At 39.2% G+C, this 17836-nt stretch overlaps 1 protein-coding gene across 1 annotated transcript; it reads right to left on the reverse strand.

The window, feature by feature from the left end:
- Positions 1-12512: 12512 nt before the first annotated feature.
- Positions 12513-16732, reverse strand: LOC121752336 (1-acyl-sn-glycerol-3-phosphate acyltransferase 2-like). Its single transcript, XM_042147342.1, has 11 exons — positions 16319-16732; positions 16051-16173; positions 15603-15642; positions 15427-15500; positions 15253-15312; positions 14975-15052; positions 14114-14272; positions 13531-13656; positions 13143-13235; positions 12968-13051; positions 12513-12880 (listed from the first exon to the last, which is right to left on the reverse strand). The coding sequence occupies exons 1-11, from the start codon at positions 16400-16402 to the stop codon at positions 12644-12646; spliced, it is 1158 nt and encodes a 385-aa protein (XP_042003276.1). The 5' UTR covers positions 16403-16732; the 3' UTR covers positions 12513-12643.
- Positions 16733-17836: the final 1104 nt, after the last annotated feature.

Here is a 17836-nt window from a genome sequence, read left to right on the forward strand (position 1 = left end):
CAAGTGAAAGCTGTGTGTATAAGAAAGTTGATAAGAGGAATGTGGTGTTCTTAGTTTTATATATAGATGACATTCTTCTAATTGGAAACAATAAAAATATGTTGTCATCAGTACGAACTTGGTTGTCGAACCAATTCGAGATGAAGGATATGGGAGACGCGGGACACATCCTCGGGATCAAGGTTCTTCGGAATCGAGAAAAGAAGATGTTGTGCTTATCTCAAGAACCTTACATCGACATAGTACTTAGTCGTTTTAGCATGCAGGACACCAAGAAAGGTTTCTTACCTTTTAGACAAGGCATCCATTTATCTCAAGAGATGTGCCCTAAAACGCCATCTGAGATACAGGAAATGAGAAGGATTCCATATGCTTCCGCAGTTGGAAGTCTCATGTATGCTATGCTTTGTACTAGACCTGATATTTACTTTGTTGTTGGCATGGTGGCAAGATATCAGTCAAATCCGGGCCAAGGACATTGGACTGTCGTAAAGAACATACTCAAGTACCTTAAACGGACTAAGGACTATGCTCTAGTTTACAATGCAGTCGAGCTCTGTCCTTTGGGATATACTGACTCAGACTTTCAAGCTGATCAGGACTCGAGAAAATCTACTTCAGGATATGTGTTCACCTTAGGAGGTGGAGCCGTAATTTGGAAGAGTGTGAAGCAGAAATGCATCGCGGACTCGACCATGGAAGCCGAGTATGTGGCCGCTTCGGAGGCTGCAAAAGAGGCAGTATGGTTCAAGAACTTCCTTATGGATTTAGGTGTGGTTTCGAATCTGCCCAAGAGCATCACCATTTATTGTGACAATTCTGGTGCTGTGGCAAACTCGAAAGAACCAAGGCTCACAAAGCGAGCAAACACATAGAGCGGAAGTATCATATCATTAGAGATATAGTGCAGAGAGGAGACATACAAGTGGTCAAGATTGCGTCAGAGAACAACCTGGCAGATCCTTTTACAAAGGCTTTGGCGGTGAAACCGTTTGAATGCCACGTTGAAGGGATGGGAGTTCGACTCATTCAAGACCTCAACTCGCTTTCAGTATAAGTGGGAGAAATTTAGACGTGTGCACTATTTTTTTGTATACTCGAAAGCTGTTTTGAGTATAAGTGGGAGATTGTTAGGGTTTTGTATACTAGAAATCACCTTTCGAGTGATTGGATACTGTAAAACTCTACTTGTTATTTTCCAATGAATAAAACAGATTATTTTTGTCATAATGTTGTTATGTTTTACATTTAATGGTTGTTTATTGCATATTTAAATGTATAAGAACGTAACAAAGTCTAAGTCTTTGTTTTAGTAGACCGGTTGTGGGCGTCGTCCACTTTAAGGTAACACCGTCAGTTCTGAACAAAGAAAAAGAAGAATTTCACTACCCAGATAGGCCTAGACTACCTATCGTGAAAGGTTGCAATGTCAGTCCGATTATTTCTAAGCCTTATTGAAATAAGATGACGTTGGTGTGGTATAGCACCGAATGGATCTAACAACAAGACGAGTCTTTATGCTATCTACTGAAAGACGAGGTCTTGATAATAATTTCTTAATCAATGTACGTTAGCATTGAGTATCTACTACTTTGACTTACCAAAGGTGCGGGTTTTTCGTAACCCAACGATGCAGGTATATTGGATAGTGGTGATCATTATCTAGCGGTGGTAGGATTGCTATTACGTTGAATCGTGCGCGAGGAGAGTCTCGTTTGATAACATCCACAAGAGGAGCTCGAAACCAGGTTTTATTATTCGGAACCTAGCTAGTTGGAGTTTGATTACTATATGAATAATAAATAAGAGTTTCTTGCCAAGTCCACTCTTGGAGATTAAATATGTTGATTAATTAAGTCCATAGCAGACATTAATTAATTAATGAATGTTTCTATCTTAAGCGCGGGAAATGAATTGAACGCAAATAAATGACGGATTTGGAAAGGCAGTGCAATATTACTTCTGTAGTGGCTGCTTGTAATATTCCAATATAAGCTTATATTAAATTGTGGGTTCAATTTAATTAGTAAAAAGCTAATTGGGTGAGGCCTGATCCAATTCTTCCTTAGATCCCTGACTGGGCCCAATTTGTTACTTAATATAAATAGGAGAATAAAGGAGATAGAAAACACCTTTTTCTACATAAAAATTTCATCCCCCTCTAGAGAGAGAGAGTTCGAAATTTGTGCCTCTTCCGTGAGCAGTTTCTGTCTTCCATTATTCGAGTCCTAGTGCGTTGGTGAGATTTGCCCACACAAATATCAGCGTATAGTCCGGGACACCAGTCAGAAGATCCGAGGTCTTGTATTGAAGATCTTCACGTGGAGACGGAGCAAGCCATCATCGATTCTTGATTGAATCAACGAGGTAAATTGGCTAATTCCGTAGTAAGCATGTTTTAGGGATTTTATATGCTAAAGCATGTTTTAATTCAAGTTATGAGCATGATACATGTGATAATTGCGTGAATAGAATTTGTCTGGATAATCTGCTAAATAGATCAAATTCATGTGATCGGATATTTATGCACGCTTCCGCTGCCAACCCCTTCAAAACCATCTGTGAGTTCTATTACGTTCATACTAGGTACAGTGATGGCTGTATGGGCGTGGACATAGGTGGTCCATTGCTGCCCATTACTGACGATCCACATCTGGCCCCTTTTCTCGAAGTCGCGACTACTAGCACAAAGCTAGTTTACATTTATCTCGTGGAGATGACAGAGGCGGCCGCCTTGCTCAAGAAGCGAAAGGAAGAAGCGGAGGAGTTTCTAAAATTTGTGAAAGCTTGTAAAAAAACCACGGTGGTCATTGAAGAGATTGACGAACCGAAACCAATTGTGCCGAAGCGTAAACCGAAAAGGAAGAAACATCAGCACGATGAGCAGAGGAAACCATCAGCACCATTATTGATGCTTGAGTGGTACCCTAGGGATGTCGAGTTTGAAGAGTATTTGGCCAAAAGTTTAGAAGACAAACGTCGGGAATAGAAGAGGGAAGATGAGACAACACGTAAGAATTTGATGGATGCATTTGCTTCATGTAGTGCAGAACAAGCTGATGCTGTTTGTGGTGGAGCTTGAAGAGAATGATGCAGTCGATGGAGTTATTGGACAAGGAGAGGTCCATGCATGCGAAGCTGTTGTGGTGCAAGATGTCCCAACCCCAATACACCCCATGTCAAGACCTCCTACTGGGCAATCATTGCCTACTCCAATTCACCCCTCTGTTATAGATATACAACCTGAGGTTGAGGTAGAAGATGAAGTTGAACAAGTCAGACATGGTGAACAAGTTATACAACCTGAGGTTGAGGTTGAAGCAGTTGTAGACCCCGCAGAGGTTAGTACACCACTGTGGACTATGTTTGTGATTTGTTATTTATGTTTGGTATTCATATGTGATTCATCTTTTTGTCAGATTGGGCAATCAGATCACTACCACCAAGAATTACAGCATGAAGATGAAACAATTGTAGACCCTGATGGCGTGGCAGAGGTTAGTGCACACCTTTGTACTAGAGTTGTGATTTATGTTTGTATGTATGGTGTTCATTTGTGATTTTATGTTAAATCAGATGGGGCAATCTATTCATAGCCAAGATGTTCAACATGTTGAAGACAGTGTGTACAACCCGACCCTGGATTTTTCAGACGAACCTCAATGTCAACTGCAGTCGGAAGTTCCCATTATCGAGGAGATTCCGGATGAATTGCTAATGTCCGGACTTGAACGTGATGTGGAACATGTTGGACATGAAGTGCAAGGTGGACCGGAAGTGCAGCTAGACCGGAAGTACAGGGTGGACCGAAAGTACATGATGGGGGTCGGAAGTAGAACCTCAAGAGGAGGTATACTTTCCATCATTTGAGTACGTTCCGGACGGCTGCCATTTCCATAACGAGGGACCGCCGACTAATGATGAAGATGATGAGATGGACCATTTTATCTCGTTGGCACACATGTGCCGAGATGAGCAGCTTTTTACCTCATATTACGAATCCATTTTCCAACAACAACATGTGAGACAGGAGCCAAAGAATGTAGCCCAGCCGGGTGAAGGCGAAGACCAGCCGGGGTCAGGGGGGTCAGGGGATAAACGACAGAGGACGTATTTGCCTTATATGGACAAGAGGAACATGACAGATAACCCACTTTTCAAGAAAGAATTTGTGCACGAGCTAGAAGATATTGATGACCTTGAGGATTTGGAGTGTTTGAAGAAGAGAGGCATAAAATATACCCCGTTCAAGCTCATGAGTAATGAGCTTCCGTTGTGGAAGCCTGGTGATGTTTTTAAGCATAGACATTTCTTCTATGACGTGTTGAGCCAGTACGCAATAATGACCAGAAGGCGGGTGCACGTGAAAAGAAATGACGGCGACAAACTTCGTGCGATTTGTAAAGGGCAAGGCTGTGAGTGGTATGTGTACTTGAGGAAGCACGAAATACACAACGGTCAGGATTCCGTGGTGATGAATATGCAACGCGATCACGCGCACACATGCTCTCAGGTGTTGGATTCGAAGTGGCTGACGACAAAGTGGCTAGGTGAGCATTATATGGAGAAGATCAAAGCCAACCCTCACATTCCACTTGCAGCCATACGGCAGTGTGTCGATGAAGATTTTGGGCTGAAGATAGGTAGGATGAAGGCATATAGGGCCAGAGAGCACGCACTGGACGACGTATTCGGCTCTGCGGTAAACCAATACAGAAACTTGTTCTACTACAAAGCCGAATTGGAGCGGACGCACCCTGATTCCAGCATACATATACATTATGAGAATACTAGGGATTGTGGCGCCTGGGTCCGAGATTCCTGAGGTTCTACTGCTGTCTAGGACCATTGAAAAAGGGATGGATGCAGTTATGTCGGCCAATTATCTTCTTCGACGCTTGTTTCTTGCGAGGAATGTACAAAGGACAACTCATGACAGCAATGGGAATTGATCCCAACAATGGCTGGTGGCCGATTGCTTGGGCTGTGACTGAGGCCGAGAGTTATGTCCAGTGGAAGTGGTTCTTGGAGTACTTGTCTGATGACCTTAACTTGCATGCAAATGGCCCACGATATGTGTTTATGTCTGACCAACAAAAGGTATGGCCGTCGTGATTTCAATATTACATAATGTTCTTGGTATGTGATTTAATTTTATCTGGGATTTGATCAATACATTATGTACTGAAACTGTGATTTTGTGGTAATTTTTGTTTTGTTGTGTTGCAGCAGGACCTTGCAAAGTTGATTGTTGAGAAATTCCCACAGAGCGAGCATCGCTTCTGTGTTCAGCACATATACAACAATTTCAAGAAGAGATTTGTCGGAGAAAATTTCAAAGACCGGTTGTGGGAGATTGCCGCGAGTACTGCACTCGAATATTATGTGGACAAGATGGATGCTTTGCAGACCGAGTATCCCCAAGCACATCAGTGGCTTTCTGGAGTTGCTCCCAAAGAAAAGTGGGTCAAGGCATTTTTCTCTCCACACACTTGTTGTGATGTGCTCCTCAACAACATTTGTGAGACATTCAATTCGAAGATTACATTGGCTCGAGAGAAAGCAATTATCAGCATGTTGGAGGACATTCGAACAAGTCAAATGGAAAGGATTCAGATCAGAGGCTAGTGGATCAAAAGCTACGATCACGCAGTCCCTCCTGTTATCAAGGAGCTTATGGATAAGTGGTACGCGCGGGCTTCATCGTGGAGGGATACATGCTATCGCAACAACCAACAAGAATGGCGACGATGTGACGCGATACGTTTCCCGCTATTATTTGAAGTCAACAATGATCATGCTGTACGAGAATGTCCTTTACCCAATCAATGGGGTGGACAATTGGCCCAAGACTACTTCTGATGGTGTGGTGGAACTGGCGCCTCCTAGGTCAAAGCGACAGCGTGGTAGGCTGAAGAAACTGAGATGTGAGGAGCCCCAGATTCGTATTCATGCGGACGAAGGTGAGTCATTGCGTCGAATGTTCGTGATAAAATGTCGGCGGTGCGGTCAAGAAGGTTATAATAGGAGGACATGCATCAATGATCCTCGGACAGATGCTCGTTCTCAGGTTGGGGAGACGTCGCAGCACAACGGGTCGCGTGAGCGTGGTGAGATTACTTTGCCTGAATCGTCAAACAATCGCCGACGCCAAGAGGTACTGTGCAATATGCATCTGCTACTATATTCTCTACTTGTACACTGTGCTTTCTCATATATACTTACTATACTATTAATTGTTGCAGCCTAATGTTTCAGATCCGGGGACCAAGCACTCGGACCAGGACTCAGCCTCAGAGATGTGGCCACCGCGGTGATCAAGATTGACAGGCCTTACTTACTCTAAAAACTTTGTGTTTGTCTAGGTTGGATGCACAGTTCGTATGATATGTATGTTAACGACGAGTTGTTATATTTTGGTGGCAGTGATGATATGATATGTATGTTACAAACTAGGTTGACTGGCCAGACTAGTTTGTAACAAATTACTCTAGTATTTTGGTGGAAATGATATCATGATATATTTTGGTGGCATTTGATAGAGTACTTCGTCGGTTTGTATTCATTTGTGTACATAGTTTGTGATTTCAGTCATAGTTGAGTAACTTCATTTGTGATTTCAGGCATAGCTTTGTTATAAAACGTAACTTCATTTGTGATTTCATATGAGTACATAGTTACTTCATTTGTGATTTCATAGTTGAGTAACTTCATTCGTGATTTCAGGCATAGATGAAAACAAAACGTAATCAATCAACATCAGAAGATAACGACGGAGTGAACAAGACATAGCTTTGTTATAAAAGTAGAAAAATTACAATGCATAAGAACAAGATTGTGATTTTTAACTTTCGGAAAGTTGTTGTCGTTGTAGCAATTGTTAGCGTCAATGCTTCACACACTTCAGTTTTCATGCCCAGTTGTAACTTCAAGGCTTCAAACTCCACAGTTTTCATGCGCAATTTCTCTTGCAGAACACCTTCAAGTAGCGATTTGGCTCGAAGTTCAGATTCGAATTGGTCTCGCTCAAGTTTCACTCTCTGAAAGTAACTGTCTTGGCTTGGGGATAGACTCGCATCAACCCATCGAAAAAACTTGCAATCATATTCTTGCATAATACTTTCTCATTAATCTTTTTGCCAATAAAATTAATGGAAAAACGAATAAAATACATGATTTTAACCTTCCATATTGGGTAGTGATAGTAACGTCTACCCGGGTTAGCAGCCGTCCTAGATGTCACAAGCTCAGCCTCAACATCGTGATTACAATTCACAATTTCGGGACGAGGCCAATTCCAATTGAAGCTTGAACCGAAAGATTGAGAAGAAGAAGACATTGCAACACGACCTGAATTCAATTCGACAGTACAAAATTCAAATCAGCAATGCAATTTCGCCGAAACATAGCACAAAAACTAAAATCATAATTCCAGATACCCAACTGTAAACTTCAACCAAGAATTGCAAAATTTTCCAGATGCCCCGCCTGTAACCCTACAACCATAAAATTCGACCAAGAATTGTAAAATAGTTTTTCAGATGCCCGACAGTAACCCTACAACAATAAAATTCAACCAACAATTGAAAATAAAATTCCAGATGAAATCGCCTAAACCCTTGCGGATACCCTAAATTTAGCGAAATCCAGATGAAATCCCCTAAATTCCAGATGCCGAACAAATGAAATCCTCTAACTTCCAGATGCCGAACAGAAGCCGAACAAATGCAATCCCCTAAATTCCAGATGCCGAACAAAATAAAATCGGCTATTATGTTTAGAGAGGGAAAGATGAAAGCCGACGAAGATGAAAGATGCCGAACAAAATGAAGGGAATGAAACCATTTAGAGAGGGAAAGATGAAAGAAAATAGGAGAATGGAAAAAATAGTGTCTATTCTGTTTGACAAGACATCTCTTACACATGCAGACTAGATGTGCAACATAGGGTGCAGGTTTGGTAGGTAAAGAGACTAAACTGCCCTTCAGCCCATTTGGTCATTTTCGTCCGGAATATGGCAAAAAATACAAGGTTTGTGATTATATATTTTGTTAGATACCTGTGATGAGATTTTTAAATGTTAGGAGTCTCTGCTGTTACACGGCAAAAAGTTAGGGACCTTTTATGCAGTTCACTCTATAATCAAAAGAAGTAAATGATAAAAGGGAAAACAAATTCAAATATTCTCTTAGATTAAGAAGAGGCAATCGAGACTCCCTTAAACTTCATTAATTTAGTTTGAGCATATATTCAAGTAGTAGTATAAATTATTAGCCATGACATAAGTATTTACTCTTTGAATTGGTACACATTTAAAGTGAATTTAATGGTTCAATTTAGTGTTTGATATGTTGGTTAAATTTTCTATGTGGTTCGCTCAATGGGCAAGGACCCGTTGAATTAAGAGTGAAAAATGGTGTTTTATTATCATGAAAAATTGATTGATAATAATATGTACAATACTATAGCAATCTTAAATTACGTGAAATCTACTAATATAACCTTTAGCCTTGAAAATATAGAAAAATACACATGAGTTTGGAATTTCCTACTATAATGTGGCTTTAAATAACAAACCAAACATGTGATATTAATATCTTTAGATAACATACCATCAATTCAAACATTACAAATAGAAATGGAAAACTAAGAAAATTATCTATACAAAATGATTTTATTCCTATATAAATGAAAGATAAACTTCAATTTAAATACATCTTTCTCATGTGAAGGATAAATTCTATAAACCGTCATGCCATAGTATCCTTAGTAAATAGAGCAAAAGTGATTCATCAGAAACATTCATATGTGAAGGATAAATTCTATAAACCATCATGCCATAGTATGATTAGTAAATAGAGCAAAAGTGATTCATCAGAAACATTCATAACCATCCTAAAGAACTCTCCTACATGAAGCTCGCATATATATATTAGCAATTGAAAGATGCATCAGTATTTGTTGTGTCCTTTCCAGACATACTTCTTGAATGTAAAAGGACACAAACTTGGAAATTAAATATACTGGTACTTATATAACACAAAACTGATAAACTGAATTTATTTTCAGTAACATAATACAGTTTGGAAATATTTTACTTATAAAATATGTTATATTTAAAGTTGCTAAATTAATTGGTAGATGCTAGTATTTGATATCTTAAACACTACAAATAGTTAATTATTAGAAATCATATTCATAATATGATTCAGAATGAATAATACAAGTATTAATTTTTTAATGGGTAAAGTATTAATGAACTAAACTGAGGTCAGTTTAAAAGATTCAAGCGCATAAGAAAACTTAGTCCTAATTATCCTAACAAAAACTAGTTTAGCCAAAGTCACCTCTTACAAAAACTTGTATAAGAGCATCTAACAATAAAGGATTACCAAGTTTCACCAGCTTAGTAGCTTACAATCCATTACTTCTCTTAGGGCATCCGCAGTGGTGCGGATGTCCCGGCGGACATCCCCGCGGACTTCCCAAAAACATCTTCTGCCACGTCATAAGGACTTCCCACTGCACAGCCACGTCATAAGGACATCCCACTGCACAGTGGCGGACATCCCCAATGACATCCCGACGGACTTCCCACAATAATAAAAATTCACAAATTCACCAAATTAAACAATTTACGGAATTAAATAATTTACGGAATTAAAATTGCGACACAAATACGGAGAAATTGCAACCACTTTATTTAAAAAAAACATACATAGTACAAAAAAACATCATAATTATTAAATAAAAATTACATAGTTACTCATCGGATTCCCCGCCGCCAGTACCCTCGTCGTCCCCGCCGGTAGTCCCCTCGTCGCCACTCTCCGCCATGTCTCCCAACCCCAAATCGCGCCGCATACTGTTGATGATATCCTTCAGCGACGACCTGTAATGGCGATCAGTCGATGTCCGCCATTCAACCATTGCACGTAACAGGGTTTCATGTTGTGCGACGCGAGCGAGTGAGGGGAACTCGGGATCGTTTTGGGTAGGAGCTGCCGATTGGCCTAAGCGGACCCGCTGGCACTTCCACTCGCCATCCGTGCCGCGGACTTTTGCCCCACCGGGCGACGGCGGCGGGCCGACGATGAAGGTGTCGGGAACTCTGCCTCGGGGGGGGGGGGGGGAGTTCGTGGGAACCAGCACTGCTACTGTACTCCCTGGAGGATCTGATATTCGTCCGCTTCGGCCAGCCAGATTCAACACCCGCAGTAAACTTGGCCGAAGTCTGCACCACAAGATACACATCCCAATATTTGAATTCCCCGAAGCCCGCCGCAACGTCTTTGAACTGATGGTGAGACAAAAGCTTCACATCCTCGGCAGACATGCCGTTGGTTGCCGAGCGGAGGTTGTTTGTGTAAATGTCGGCGAATCGGCTGAGCTGCCTCTTCAGCTGCTCCCACTGTTTCCGGCATTGCTCTCCGTTGTGAGGATTCCCCCCTGGCGGTTTGAATTGGAGGTAGCTTTGGCTAATGCGCCACCACATCCTGTCGATATGCTGGTTAGCCCCGATATATGGATCATCCACTATACTGATCCACGCCTTCGCAAGCGCGATGCACTCCTCTGTGCTCCAGACGGTCTTCTTTTTTCCGCTGGATCTCTCCCCCACACAGCGGCCCCCGCCTCACCATCGTACCCCGCCGCATGCGAGGTAGTGCCTCGTCCCATGCCCCTCCCTCTCCTTGTCCTCCCCCTCCTCCCTGTCGCCATTGGTGCGTCTGTGGGAGAATCCCGGATCGGAGATAGCCCCAACTCCTCCATCGAGAAGGTCTCGATGCCAGTGAACTGAGTCTCGAGAGGAGTACTCGGGGGGTTGTCCGTTGACAGTAAATCCATATAGGGGCGATAAACATTGTCCACTGGTGATTGGGGGACCCCCTGCATACTCCCCCCGGCAGCGACAGGCGAGCCCTGCATCATCCCGGCATCATCATCCTGGGCATCTGGGGCGGCATCAACCCCGACATTGGGGTCATTCCGGCACTCACCTCGGGCATTTGGGGCATCATCCCATACCAAGGCGGGTACATGTAGTAGTACCCGGGCATCATCCCCGCCATTCCAGACATCGTGGCGGACATTGGGGTACTTCCGCCAACGGGAAAGATTAGTCCCTGTGACTTGCTCGTGGCGGGGGAATCATTATCCTGGTGCTCCATTTATCTTCGAAAGAAAAGTATTTAGAGAGAGAGAGAGAGAGATACTCGTTAATACAAGTGGGGTGAATGAAATGAAATTCAACGAGCCGTATTTATAGAATTTTCGAAAAAATAATAATAAATAATCGGGACGTTCCCGCGGACTTCTGTGGGGTCAACGCAATGTCGGACGTCCGCAATGGACGTCGCCACGGACGTCCCGGGAACGCCGCGGAACTCCGGTGTCTGCAGCGGAAATCCGTATCCGCGTCACCTTTGCACAATGGCGGACGTCCGGCACGTCGATTGGACGTTCATCGGGACGGGCGTCATTGCGGATGCTCTTATTAAGGATTATGAATTTATTTTTAAATAATCAAGCATTTTTTACTAAGTATTGTACTTCTATTATAAAATATTTTAATGCATTTCATTTTAGTAAGTGGAGTGCCTTCTTTGCTTTATATCCGCATGTATTTTTAAAATTTTTTCTGTTCTATTATTTGAAATAGAAACTTTGCTCAAATAAGCCAAAAAATTGTTAACAAATAAAGATAACGATGTAAATGCTCAGAATAAATTATCTATGTATAAATCTGAAAATCTTGTGATTTTAAAGTAAGAGTTATCTAAGTAGTAATACTGGAAAGTAATCTATCTACCTTTTTTATATAATGAAGAATCGTAATTAACAAAATAATAATAGAGAGTTTGATTTAGAGAACAAATTAATGTCAACAAAAATAATTGATCAAATGTTTTAAAACTCTAAAAAGAATAATATATATCGCACTCCAAACCAAAGGAACAATTTTATTTTATTTTTAATTGGCAAATAAACATATATTATAAAGGTAGCACCACGGTGGACTCGAATCTACAATTTTTAGTCAGGACATCAACCTCTCTACCGCTTAACCAACACATGCACGCAGAAATAATTATAGTATAACATAAAATACAAATACTACGTACATTCAGGTGGCATTTGGTTGTCATGACTAATATCATGAGACTATCCATCTAGGATTAAGTTGTGAGATTATTTTAGTTGCAGGGGGAGGCTATGACTAATTATTATGAGACTATCCATCTAGGATTAAGTTGAAGGGTTCAATCTTATGAACCAAACATGATACATATTTAATCATGAGATTTAATCTTACCAACCGAACACCCCCTCATTGTACTACTAAAATATTTTGAATTAAAAAAAAAACAGATTTATATAAAATTGATTAATTTCCGAGGATAGATAGCTTCTTATGCATACCTTCTTATACAAAAATCTGTTCAAATAACCGTTATCCACAATTGTCAACCAAATTTAATAAATTACAGTGTTAAAAAAATCAGCAAAAATAAGCAACTTAATCATCAAACATTCAAGTACTTGTTGAATTTTTCAATTTGATATTCGTATCATGCATTCCAACCCCATCCAACGAGGAACTCTAAACTAAAACAACTTAACACAAAATGATACACAACACTTACTGTTGTTTTTCTTGTCTAGGCTGCGAAGAGCTCTTCCCGTTTGCAGATGGCGCAACCTTTGCAGGGGTGGATCTCTCCGACTGTGAGAACTGAATCAAGACTTGCATGAGAACAGTGACGACCCCCAAAGAAATGGCCGAAAATGTGATGCCTTTCCATGAGGAGAAGAGAGAGAAACACTGGACAATTTTCAAAGCCCCCAAGATGAGTAAAATTCCCCAAGAAGTAACAACCTGTTGTTACAGTATTTGATTATCCGTGATTGATCAAGAGGAAAGGTATGATTTGCTAAGGGAGAAGGGAGTGCAGAAGTAACATACCAGAAGGGACTTAACAGGGCGCCCAATGTCTTGCCGGTGCTCACCAAAGGAATTCTCAGTGATATGCCTGTCTAATAGAGCGTCCTGGTTGGATACATAGGCACAGTTTACGATGTTTTTTCAATGAATACAGAAAAGTATGAAGAGTGAGTGTCAATAGGTAAACATGGTGCACCTTGGCAACAAAGGCATCCTTGCACCACTGAGAAGCATCTTCGTTTGTTGTTGGCAGATCACTCATTAAGTGTCTCTTAAGGTGGACATGCACCTGAACAATATAAAATATCAGCATCTATATGATATAAAAGAGAATATAATCTAAACATTCTTATCAGCATTTCCAGTGGTAGGATTGAATTTTTGAAAAACCAACAAAAGTTATGAATAGAATACTACTCCATGAAATTTCACAGTAAATTGGTATTCGGATGCATAAAGTTCTAATGTTTAAAGGCTGTCTAAGAATTGATACCACAGGGAAGCTGCAAGAAGTCTTACCAGTAAACATCGAATTATATATAATTGACGAATCTGATACTGATTGATAAGATTTGCAGGCTTACCACAGATGATTTCCCTCTAAATAGTCGCACTATGGTTGGTGTAGGAGAATTTCTGGGAATAGCAATAGTTGCATCATAAATTGCTGGGACAAATGAACGCATATGACTTACTGAAGCAACAAAACCCTGAAAATAGAAATTGTAGACAAGTGAATGCTGCAGAGTATATTAGAAAATTTGTGCTCTTGAGAAACATGTTAAGCTTGACCAGAAATGTAAAAAAAAGAGGCCTATAATTTTCATGTGTGCTCATCATTCAGCATAGTTTTGACTAATATTCCATTACAGTGATCATAGCGGTATTTTGATAAAATTGCGAAGTTTTATGAGCGAGTAGCATTTCAAAAAACTTTAGGAGGGTAAGTCTAATTTTGGCATGATGTGGTGGGCAAGTTAATTTTTCTTCCTTTTCTTGGATAAGATATAACATCATATAAGATGTAGGTGCTTAAAAACTCTTTTCATATAAGCTTAGTCAACCACCCCCATGTCTACTCAATCATCAAAACTAACAAAAAATACTAAAACAAACGCATTGAGCTTGATAATGGCTATGAATCATAGGAGCAAGTCAATTTGGAACCTTAGTACGAGGAATCAACACATTTCTTGGAACAGGTAGCCCAGTTGAGGATGCATAGTCTTGAGCTGCTAAAAGTTTTGCCTGTGTGAAACGAGTACCCTCAACAAAAAGAGCCAGCCAAAATGGTCGAGGGAAATCCCTCAGCTGTTGCAGTCCCACCTGAAATAGATATTAGTTGAATTAGTATTGCATTCAATGGTTAGCCAAATCAAACAGAAAACAAGCAAAAGATCAGTGTATACTTTAGCAAAAGATAAGTGTGTACTTAAGCATAAAAAAGTGAGAATATTAATAAGTAGGGCAAATTGTCAGAAAACCACCAAATTTGGTCAAATTCTACTAATCCGGTAACTTTCATAAGTGGCCAATTATACCATAACCTTGATATTTTTCTGATTTGTCCCACAATTTTGGATTTGGGGAATATTGTGTATGATGTGGCAGACGGAAAATATTATGTGGACAAAACGTTTGGCTACTTAATCGGCGTCGTTTGATACACTCACCTAGTCACCCACGTCTTTAATTTTTACGCATGTGTGCGCCACATCAATAGTTTTAGATATGTAGCACACCGGAAATTTTCGTCATGAGATAATTGAGAAAATTATCAAAGTTATAATATATTCTGGCAATTTGGTAAATTACAGGATTGGCCATAAATTGACCAAATTTGGTGGTTTTCTGGCGATTCGCCCTAATAAATATCCTCTACATTATTCTCTCTCTTACTTTACCATTTCTCCACTTTAACTATTTATTATCATTTTCATAAAACGAGTGCAGAAAAGTCAAAGTGACCCCTAATGTGGGACGGAAGGAGTACTACTGATGATAAAAAAAAGTTTTAATGATAAATACCTTTAACGTGCTTTCATCTGTTGCCCAGCTTCTTTCAAGAAAGAGATACTCAGAAAACCACATGGACCATCCTATCACCTTCACATATCAAAGCATCAGCTCACATTTGACAGTCTTATTCAATATGACAATTGTGATACAAGCATACAAACTTTCGAACAATTTCAAAACTCATAGAAGTGTAGAATACACATTCTGTAAAGTAAACATGAACAAGATTGATGTAGGACATACTTTAGCTTTAATTCCAAAACCACAGTTCCATATTTGTTACTTACAGGAAGAAACTTTGATGATTTCTTCATAACGGCTAACGAGCTACCTAGGCAACCAGCTCGCTGTCATTAAAAGGTTCAAAACTCAATTAGCTGGTAATAAACTAGAGATTCAGGAAGGTTTTAGTTACCAAAGCAAAGAAAGACTCATTGATAGGCATCACGCAGGAGACTAACCTGAGCCAAAACCCATCCAACAAGCCAATCAATGTCACTTTTATGATTACATATGAGAAGTGCGTGCTCTTTACCTGGAACATACAGCAGGAAAACAAAGTATACATCAAAAATATCAAGCAAGGATATGATAAAAGAGAAAGCACATAAGTCTAAGATATGTTCTCCTGCTTTACCCATTAATTTAAAGGTCTCAGAGTCAGTGTACAATTCAATCTGCAACCAAAATCACAGTGCAGCATGAGACAAATGATTCAAAAGAAAACATTAAAAATAAAATCAAAGCCATGACTCCATTTCTATTTCCTATTATACCTCTTATAGCAACAAATGATGCAATATGGCATGTTTAACAGTATTATCCCAAGCTGACACTAATAATTCACATTTATCTAAGCTACCATCAATTCACTACAAAGCTAAAGAAATGCAACTTAGGATACAAATAATGCATCAAATATTGACTTCAAACTCATAATACAACTGCTGATAATCCAGCTCGAAATATGACACATTCAGATATCGGAAATCGATCAATAAAGTGAAAACAGGCTAACATTTTCTGGTAACTGTATAAACATCTAAAAAGTAGAGAGCAATGAGGGGCCGATTCAATAGTTTCACCTTAACACCAGCCCACCAGTCAACCAGCCACACGAGCTCGAGCCACAGTAGCTCAGCCACCTCCTTATTTATCATCCTATAAGTGCTCTTTGATAGCGGTCTTATTAGCACAAAACATACAGCCTGCAAATTTCCAGATGTACATATGTTTAGGAACAAAAATTGACCTAAAATAGTTTAAAACGGCAAAAATCATGAACACAAAATCCACCGGAAAAATGAAGTTGATAAATCGAATAAATGGAAGGAATAAAAGAAGAAGTGAAACCTGAATGGAATTGACGATGAGGCCGGAAATGAAGAAGAACACTGCTAAGGGCACAATCACTATCGCCGGCGGCGCAATCGTCATAGTTGGTAGAAATTGGGGGAGGAAAATGAACAAAATTGAGTTTAATTGATGAGATAGCAGAGATACGGCACGGAACTCCAGCAATATACGCGGGTGAAAATTTCTAGGAACATAGGCAGAAACAGACAATGTGGGAGATTTCAATAAATGAAACAGATGAGAAGTGACAACAATATGAACATGCAATTTGTGGAAGAGTACAAATATTATTGTGTGAAGAGAGAAGTGATATATACTATGCTGAGGCGCATTTAGTGAGAGAGGGAAAGAGAGGTGATTGATAATGGCGGAAAATGGTGAAGAGGCCTAATTTTTGTGAGGGGCAGTAGAGTTGCACTGTACTACTCCTCAACTGCGGTGAAAAACATAAAATTTATTATTAAAAGTAATAGAATTAAAGTGAGACAATTAATAACAAACTGGAATCTATAATAGAGGAGAAGGTAGTTGTCCCTTTATCCCTTTGACATTTACACACACCGGTTTTAAATGTGAAATTAGCAATCTAATAGAAAATGAATAATTAAAATATTATTAATAAAAAATAAAGCACACTTCACAAGATTAAAAAACTTAATAAAAATAAAATGAATTAATTTTGGGAGACCATCCAAAATAGAACAAAAAAAGAATACTACTTCCTCAATTCTATAATAGATAACATACTTGGATGATGACATACGATTCTAAGAGAAGTTTTATGTATAAAGTGATATGGACAAATACAATTTTTGTATCTTGTGTGAGAAAAAACTTTTCTAAAACATAAAATTTGACATCTTTAATAAGACAAGCTAAAAAAAATGTGATATCTATTAATGAAATATAGAGAGTACTAGTATTATTTAGGAAGGAGAGGGAATAGTATGAAAATCCAACTACTAGCATTTTCTATAACAAATTATTGCTAATTTTCTACTCCGTATAATCCATTTATAAGAATTTCATCTACATTTCCCTACCATTTAATTAAAAAGAAATGTTGTTTTTGTCCAAAAAATAATATTCCATTCGTCTTTTAATTGTAGTTGCAATATTTTGGACACAATATTTAAAATAATTGTGTTCAATGAGTTAAGAATAGAGAAAATATAGTAAAAGAGAGGACATGTGTAACTTTTCGTGAAATAAATGACTTAGTTATAGTGGGATAGTCCAAAAACGAATATGACTTAGAGGAACAAATGAAGCATTACTGATGGAGGTGACACATATTTTAATATAAAATTAATAAAGTACACCAGAAAATGATACTCACCTTAATAGATAGATAAATTTATCATAAATATGAATTATTTTCGTGGGTAGAAATAATAGTAAGTAGTTGGTAAATATTTACATTGGATAAAAGATTCTATTAGGTATTCAACGTTACAATAAAAGTTTTTTTGTGTAAATATAATATATTTGTAAAATTAATAAAATAAAGTTGAG

This window comes from Salvia splendens, chromosome 10 (assembly GCF_004379255.2).
Source record: "Salvia splendens isolate huo1 chromosome 10, SspV2, whole genome shotgun sequence".
Classification (NCBI taxonomy): Eukaryota; Viridiplantae; Streptophyta; class Magnoliopsida; order Lamiales; family Lamiaceae; genus Salvia; species Salvia splendens.

Excerpts from the sequence above, each read along its gene's own strand:
- LOC121752336 (XM_042147342.1), bottom strand. The coding sequence starts at position 16,402 with ATGACGATTGCGCCGCCGGCGATAGTGATTGTGCCCTTAGCAGTGTTC. Across the intron at positions 13,657-14,113 it reads TGTTGATTCCTCGTACTAAG|GGTTTTGTTGCTTCAGTAAG; the intron begins GTTCCAAATTGA and ends TTCTATTTTCAG. Across the intron at positions 13,236-13,530 it reads TTAGAGGGAAATCATCTGTG|GTGCATGTCCACCTTAAGAG; the intron begins GTAAGCCTGCAA and ends TATATTGTTCAG.